Source organism: Apis laboriosa, unplaced genomic scaffold (assembly GCF_014066325.1).
Source record: "Apis laboriosa isolate Shangri-la unplaced genomic scaffold, ASM1406632v1 scaffold30_cov140, whole genome shotgun sequence".
Taxonomy (NCBI): domain Eukaryota; kingdom Metazoa; phylum Arthropoda; class Insecta; order Hymenoptera; family Apidae; genus Apis; species Apis laboriosa.
The window spans coordinates 2,019,989-2,029,071 of NW_025222776.1; the positions used below are offsets into that span (position 1 = coordinate 2,019,989).

A 9,083-nucleotide genomic window follows, 5' to 3' on the forward strand; every position below is an offset into this window, starting at 1 on the left:
ATATTTTTTATACTTTTAATATTAAAACATAAAAATCAGCTATATCGAAACTACTTATATTAATTATATTATATATTATATTATATATTATATTATATAATTAATATTTTCTCTTGAAATAAGTTCTATTTAAATAATTTTTGGAACAATAAATAATTTGGGAGATAATTATATCCAAAGATTCAAAAGACATTCTTTAACAGAGATTATATATAAATATATTTTATAAGATATTTTATATGTACTTCAAAATAGGCATAGATTTTAAATATTAAGATTATTAAGAATGAATAAATTTTATAATTTAAAATATATAATGATAAATTTTCAATTCTATCATGAAAAAGTTATTATTCTTTTCCTATATTGAACATTATATAAATTCATTATCATATATATAATATTATATATATATAAAATTACATAGAAAAAATTTTATAAAAAAAAATATTATAAAAATATCTTTTAAAATTATTCTCTCTATATGTTGTGTCCCATAAATTCTGATAATCTAAAATTCTTATTATTTCAAATATTCTATATATTATGTCCCATATATTATCTATTAACCTGAAATTTTCACTATTTTAATATATATATATATATAAAGATAATAATGGTTTTCTAAAAAAAAAAAAAATAATCAGAAAAAGAAATACACAATGCAATGACAATGGTTTTTTTATAGATGGATGCAAAAAAGATTTAAAAATCAATTTTGTTTTTTTAAATAAAATGTCCAATTTTTTATGTTCAACTTCAATAAAATAGTAAATATTAAGTATAATATTGAAATAATTTATTCTAAATCATATTATTTCCGAAATATTTGACTTTATTCATGCTATAATTTTCATTAATATATATGTGAAAGAGCCTTGATAAAATGTTTTCAAATCGATAAATCGTTTGTTTATCAATTTGATTTTCAAGTATCAAGTTTGATGTATTTAAATATTTTTTTTAAGAAATATTGAAAGATATTATATATTAAGATACAATAATTTTGCAAGATATGATGTAAGCAGTATACATTATAATAAATCCAGATTTGATAAGACATATAAGATAAAATGATTCAAAAATTATAATTTTACATTGTTAATAATAAAACTGAATTAATATTGAATTAATTTATAAAGTATAATTATATATACTTCTTAAAAATATATTAATTAGATAAAAGTAATATATTATTAATATGTATAATACATTGTAAAAGATAGTATATTAGATATATCAGAATTAAAATTATATAGAAATTTTTATTATTTTCATAATATTTTCATGATTTTATATTGAGATAATATATCTTTTCTTCATTTAAAACAAAAATATATAATCAATCTTATGTGCGCACGTTTCTCATATGGCATTATTTATTCGATAGTATATATATTTAATTAAAATATAGATTTCTCTCAGTAGTAAATATATTCATTTGTTCAATACAGATTTATATCAATATATATAAGAAATCGACAGATATTACCGATTTGAGAGATCGAAAACTATGAAATCGAATATCGTGAATTCGATTGTTTCGATTAATCGATTATTGAGAAGGAGGTAGTAAAAAAGCAGTGTGCAGTGGTTCGCAAAGGTGTTGTGTATTTTTGAACAAAGAACAAATTAAAATGAGATTAAATTGGAAATGGTTGGTTATGCATAATTTAAATAAGAAAATTAAGTAAAAACTATAGATTTCTTTTTTTCCATAGAATAATGTCGACCATACGGTGACAAGTCTAGCCAGATCGGCGGAAAACTACGTCACCAGTGACGGATTCCCCCGAAACTGGGACAAAGTGCAGTGTACTCTGGCATTGCGCTTTACCGGAATCTCTCTCACTCCATGTCCTAGTATTCTCCCCCTCTTTTCCTCCTTCTCTCTCTTTCTCTTACTCTCAGGATTGACCAATCGTCTCGTCATCCTCGAACCCTCGATCGAAACTGACAGGTAAACATCGAGATTTTGGAAACTTAATCGAATTATTATATTTATTATATTTTTTTGTTTCTTATAATTTCATTAATTACAATTATAATTTTATTGTTTATTATTGGCATTGTTTTATTAATACAAACTTTTATATTATTGAATTAAATTGTGAATGAAATTGAATATTATGTATGCTTATATAAATTTTTTAATGTATATTATGCTAAACTTATTATGTATATTATATTGAAAATTTAAGATTTGAAAGTTCATATTATCAAAGTAAAGTTAAATTGAAATATATTTGTTTAATATTGTAGGTAATTAACGACGAATGGTGCAGGTTCAACAACATAGTATTTGGAGGGTTCAATATCATGTCAGATGGGGTTGATGCTGGCGGCGGGGAAAACGAGGTAGATTCTCATTCCTGTTCGCACGCCGATGTTGGAGAATCCTCAAATCCAAGAGATGAAGAAAACTTGGATTTAGATAATGAAGCTGCCTTAAATACTAATTATGATAGTGGTGATGGTGCTGTACCAGCTTTTAGGTCTGTCATCTTCATGTAATTAATTTTTTGTATTTAAAAATTCCAATAAACGTTTAGATAATCAAGGTCTTAAATAGCGTATCAAAGGATCCATAACGTGTGGACAGGTGTGAAAGGTGTGAAAATTATGAGACTATAAATAAGACAGCATTCTGCGCTCATCAAGATCAATGTTTGGCTAATGCTGAGCCAGGGGAAAGCACAGAGAACATAGAAGCTACTGAAAATGATGGAGATGGAGAAGAAACACATTCTGGAATTCGTTCTCATAGGAAAATGTTTGAATGTGATGTATGTAATATGCAATTTTCCAATGGAGCTAACATGAGACGACATAAGGTATGAAGTTTTTTCTAATATAAATATTGAAATTTGAAAATTAAAAATAATTTTGTAAAATGTAAAAATGAATGTTTATAGATGAGACACACTGGTGTGAAACCATATGAGTGTCGTGTATGCCAAAAAAGATTTTTTCGCAAGGATCACTTGGCAGAACATTTTACAACACATTCTAAAACTTTGCCATATCATTGTCCAATTTGTAATCGAGGATTTCAAAGACAAATTGCTATGAGAGCTCATTTTCAAAATGAACATGTTGGTCAACATGATATGGTTAAATCTTGTCCTTTATGCAATTATCGTGCAGCAACTATGAAGTGCCTCAGGTTACATTTTTTTAATAGGTTAGTGATTAATTAATTAATTTTTAATAATCTTATATTTTTTATTTTATTAAATAATTATTTATATTCATTATTTTTTTAGACATGGAATAGATCTAGATAATCCAGGACCAAATAGTTCAAGTTCATTGATGAATAGCTGTGCTCCAGGCGAAGCTATGCCTTCAGCTCCTCTTTCAGATAGTGGAGACAGTACTGGAAATCGTTCTGCAGATAATGCGACTCCACCAATGCACTTTCTAACACCTCATATAGAAATATCAATTCCTTATCCTGAACAAATTGCAAGTCAACGAAATCCAAGTCCTGCTCCTTTAAATGGAGATAGCCCAAACAGTCCACAAAGTGCAGATAGTAACAGTAATGCTCCAAGTAGTAGTCATCATCAGTTACCAATTAACAGTAGTGGCATTCACAGGTATAGAAAAGATTTAAAAATATAATTTATATATTATGAATATAAAATTTTTATATAAATTAATTTTCAGTACTTTTCTCATAAGTGGTAAATTTGCGAGAAAAATATGATAAAAAGAATATAAAATTTTAATATTATGAAATAGATTTTTTCAATTTTACATATATAAATATATATAAATATATANAATCCTAAATAAAATATAATATTATATATTATGAATGATATATTGACGTGTTATGAGAAGTGTTATATGAAAAAAAATATATTTGTTTTATATAATATAATTCAAAATATCATATTTATAAATGTTTATAATAATTTTTGTGTGCAAAAAAGAATACATTTATGCAATTTATGAAACAAAATGAAATATTATCTTTTGTCACAAAAATTATATGTTGATTAATATCTAATGATTTTTAACGAATATATAATATAATTCACATATAGTAAATATAATAAAAAATATTATATTTAAAAAATTTTCTGTGAAAAAAATATATTTCTGTCATTTGTTATGAAAATTATATATTAAATTATATATTTTAATAATCATGCACAATAGCATGTTCTAAAGCATGTTTATAGCATGTTTATAAATAGAACAAAATAAAAAGAATCATTTAAATAATTAGCAATGTAATTATGTCAATATATTATTATACTTATATAAAATTATTATATAATTTAATATTATAATTTAAATATTAAATAATAATATAATAATATATAAATATAATTATATAAATATATATAAAATTTGAATCTATGTTAAAAAAAATCGCGATATATAATATCAAAATTATATGTTCTTCATACATAATAATATATGTATAATATTAATATAATATTAAGACATATAAAGTGGTCCAATTAAATTAATTTAAATATCTTTCTTATTTTTCTTTAGTTTGAATATTTTTTCTTATTTTTGAAAATATGAAAAAACTTAATTAATAAAAATCATTCTGTAGAAAAAACTATAATATGGTAGTAAAAATTTCCAAATGGAGTAATTTCGGAGATTTATATTTCTATTTTTTTAAATGAGATCATATATTTTTTTTGTATATTAGTTAATAGTTTATATTTATACTTATAATTTTATAAAAAAAATTAACTTATGTCTAAAAGTTATTAATTTAATAGACATTTTAATTTTAATTAAAATTTATTATATAAATATATAAAATAATATAAAATAATATAAATATATAAAATAATATAAAATAATATAAATATATAAAATATATATAAAAGAAAAGAAATAAATATTATTTTATATATTTTTTATCTCTCATAAATTTTATAAAATTTAAATTGAAATATTTATTAAATTAATAATTTTTATATAATAAGCATACATAAGTTGGTATTTTTTTATAAAGAATATTAAATTGCATTAACTAATATATAAAAAAATATATGATCCTATTAAAAAAATGAAGATATCTTTGAAATTTTTGAAATCATTTCATTTGCAAAAAAATTTTACTGTCATATTATAGCTTCTTTATTGAACAACTTTCGTTGATAAATTTTTTTTATATTTCCAAAAATATTGTGCTAAATTTGATTGAATTATAGTATATATATCATAATATATACATTAAAATATAATAATATACTATATAATTATGTTATATTATATCGTAAAAATAAATAAATTTAATTCACTTTTAATTCATTTTTTAATTAAGGAATCTTGGTGGCAGTGAAGAAGCAATTACACCTTCTATTTCATTAATTCCTATTAAACAAGAACTAAATAGTAATGGAACAGAAGAAAATGGAGCAACATCTAGCAATCTTCCATTACCATCTTTAATAAAGGTCTCGCCATTAAAATCTCTTCTTCGAGATGATTTACGACGTAAACTTTCATCTGGCTCAGGAAATAATAACAACAACAACAACAATAATGGTATTTTTATTATCTTATAAAAATTATTTTTATTATTAATGCCTTAGTATAATTTAAGGTTTTTAAATATCAATTATGTACTTTAGCAAAATTTTTTGAAATTTTATTATAAATTATTTTAAATTTTAAAATATATAAATATAAAAGTCATAAGTTTTATATTTTCATATTTTTGATACACACTTTAATTAATGTAAACATAAATATTGAATATATTTTTTAGAGTAGTTATTTTTCTATAAATATACAATTATAAATGATTTTGAAATAGGTAATAATAGCTCAAATTCAAATCTACATTCAAGAGGAGAACCTCCTAGTTCAACAAGGCCCGATCAACGAAGCAATGGACTTCAATGCGCTCATTGTAGAATTACCTTTCCTGATCAAACATTATATTTTCTTCACAAAGGTTGTCATAGTGAAAGCAATCCCTGGAAATGTAATATTTGTGGAGAACAATGTTGCAATTTATATCAATTCAATTCGCATTTATTAAGTAAAAGTCACCAATAATTATTGAAAGAATAATATTCTTTCAATAATAATTCTTAGAACCTTGTTTATTTAAATAGTTAATATAAATTATTTTGCTATAATTTATACAAGAAAAATTATAATTTTGAATCAAAGAGTATTTATGTTTTATGGTATAAAATGTAAATTAAATTTTGAAAATTATATATAATAATATTCAAAATTAATATTTCTAATTATTTATAAATATAGATATTAATAAATGAGGTTCAAGAAATAATACTTTGCTATTTGGAAAAAATCGTGCCTTCATCAAAAAACCTTTGTCAACGCTCACATTCGTCCGAACCGTGCTAATTTATGATGGTACGAATAATCCGTCCATGGGGCTTTACTAAATCATATTCCGAAAGCTCTATTAATAGTTTTTAATCTAGTTATATATAGTTTTAGATAGAAAAAAACAGTGAATATCATTGTGCTCTTTTCTTTTATTCAAATTCTTTTTATGCACTGTTTTTTTGTTTAGTTTTTTGTAAAAAATTATTTGTTAAATTTTATTAATTTTATATTTAAATTCTTATATTATTATATATATATTTTACTTAATCTTATTAAAATAAGAATATTATCATAATAGGAAATGTTGTTTTGATTATTCGTATATTCCAAAAATTTACGAATAATCAAACAAAATTACTTAAAAATTAAATTTTAATTATTGATTTATTATTATAGCGTGAAAAAACCGAGCCGTGTAAAACATTGCATATAAATACAAATATATAAATAGGAAAAAGAGATGATAGTAAAGTGTTATTTCAGGATAAGAAATATTTTATATAAAGATATTTGTACAGAAAAGAAGTAAAATATTAAAATGTATGCAAATAAAAAGGTCAAGATATCATATTTCAAAAATTAATATTAATATCAGAATAAATTATAATAATGTGATTGTTAAAATTAAATTTTACACAAATTTAAGATAATATAATTAAAAAGAAAATTTAATAAAAATATATAAAATTAAAAGAAAATAAAAATATATAAAATTAAAAAATTAACTAAATATTCAAAAATTAAATAAATATCTATTTAGTTTAATTAATTATAAATTTTTTTTCAATAATAGTTCAGAAATATGATTTCTAGACTCTATAAGTGTTTTATGTACATGTGTATGTATGTATGTATTAAAACAGAGTATTCATTTATTGCATAAATTTTGTGTTGTTATTTTTTAATGTAATATAATCAAATTTCAAATCAAAGTCATTAAAAATTTATATTAAATATTATTTTCAAAAAACGAATGTAATAGAATGATAATAGAATTTATTGGGTACTCTGTACATATGTTATATTAAACAAGTACATTAAGCGCGATACGCACGAATATTGTTGTCAATGGTTGTAGTTATTTAAAAATCGTTCCGTAAATTGTGTAATATTTAATACCATTATTTTTATGTTATTATTATTATTATTATTATTATTATTATTATTATTATTATTATTATTATTATTATTATTATTATTGTTATTATTGTTACTATTATTATTACTATCATCATCATCATCATCATCATTACTATTACTACCACTACTACACTATTATTATCTTATTATTACTATTATTATTACTATTACTACTATTATTACTACTACTACTGTTACTATTACTACTACTGCTACTACTATTACTACTACTGCTACTATTGCTACTACTACTACTACTGCTACTATTGCTACTACTGCTACTACTGCTACTACTGCTGCTACTACTACTACTACTACTACTACTACTACTACTATTATTATTATTATTATTATTATTATTATTATTATTATTATTATTATTATTATTTTATTGTACTATTTATCGATACATAAGTTATTTATTATTATTCTGCATTCCAATTTACTAACGAAGGGAACCTCAGATTTGATTATCACCAATTTTAATTAAATTTGGCACATTAATAGTCTATATGTACAACTATCATAACCATAATTTTAATTTCAAATAATCAGCCACTTATAAATAAAATGCATATAATGTTTGTAATATTGTGTCCATTACATTTGAATAATACAGCATTTTATTTGATAAGAGCCATCATATTGTAATCATTTTAAATTCTTTCATCTTGAATTCAAATTCTGTTACAAATTATTACAAATACAAAAAATAATATTAAATATTAAAATTATTAAAAATAGATTAATTTCCACAATTTTTTAAAGTTATTTATTTGATTAATATAATAAATAATTAATATTTTTTTTTTATTAATATTATTATTAATAATATATTAATATTTTTGCTTATATTATTATGAATTATATATATATTATTATGAATATTATTATGAATATTTATATCATTTCAAATGCTATTTCTGATTGATATTGATATAGAATGTTTTCATTTGTTTATTCTCTCGTGCAAAATTTTATATTTTCTATCGAATAATAAATTTTTAAGAGAATTTTAATTTCAATTTTAATTTTTTAATTTCAAAATTTATTGTTATTATTATTAATTTAATATTAATAAATTAATAATAAATTTTATGATTTTTTTCTTTGTTTTAATTTTAAATTTCTTTATTTTAGACGATTTTAATAGTTTCAATATTAAGAAAATGAGAGAATGAAAAAATACCAACTGCAAATATTTCAATAATATGTAAATATTAAATAGATTAAAAAATTAATATACGTTTGTAATTTGAGATATGACATTTTTTTCTATACTTCAATTATAAATTCTACACATTTGATAACAGCATAAAAATAGAATAGGATTATCTTGTTTTATATGAACAGTAATAATAAAAATTATAATATAGTATAATATAGTAAATTATAATATAGTATAGTATAATAAAAGAAAATATATAGATGAAGATTTAATTATATCTTTTTAATTATATTTATATTAGTATATAGATATAGTTATATATATAGATTATTCAGAAATTTGATCAATCGTATTTTTTTGGAAATTTTTTATGTGTATGTGAATGTATGATATCCATCTTTTTGAAGAAAAAATGATATACTTCTTA

The 9,083-nt window shown here is 20.7% G+C and overlaps 1 protein-coding gene across 1 annotated transcript; it reads left to right on the top strand.

Annotated features, from left to right (window-relative positions):
• The first annotated feature begins 1,574 nt into the window (after positions 1–1,574).
• Positions 1,575–6,089, top strand: LOC122714462 (zinc finger protein ztf-16). Its single transcript, XM_043935806.1, has 8 exons — positions 1,575–1,657; positions 1,722–1,960; positions 2,263–2,495; positions 2,603–2,834; positions 2,916–3,184; positions 3,267–3,602; positions 5,306–5,529; positions 5,801–6,089. The coding sequence occupies exons 3-8, from the start codon at positions 2,320–2,322 to the stop codon at positions 6,043–6,045; spliced, it is 1,482 nt and encodes a 493-aa protein (XP_043791741.1). The 5' UTR covers positions 1,575–1,657; positions 1,722–1,960; positions 2,263–2,319; the 3' UTR covers positions 6,046–6,089.
• Positions 6,090–9,083: the final 2,994 nt, after the last annotated feature.

Bases quoted from the DNA above. Each gene is read 5' to 3' on its own strand.
- LOC122714462 (XM_043935806.1), top strand. From the start codon at position 2,320: ATGTCAGATGGGGTTGATGCTGGCGGCGGGGAAAACGAGGTAGATTCT. The intron at 3,603-5,305 runs GTATAGAAAAGA...TTTTTAATTAAG, and splicing joins AACAGTAGTGGCATTCACAG to GAATCTTGGTGGCAGTGAAG. The intron at 5,530-5,800 runs GTATTTTTATTA...ATTTTGAAATAG, and splicing joins CAACAACAACAACAATAATG to GTAATAATAGCTCAAATTCA.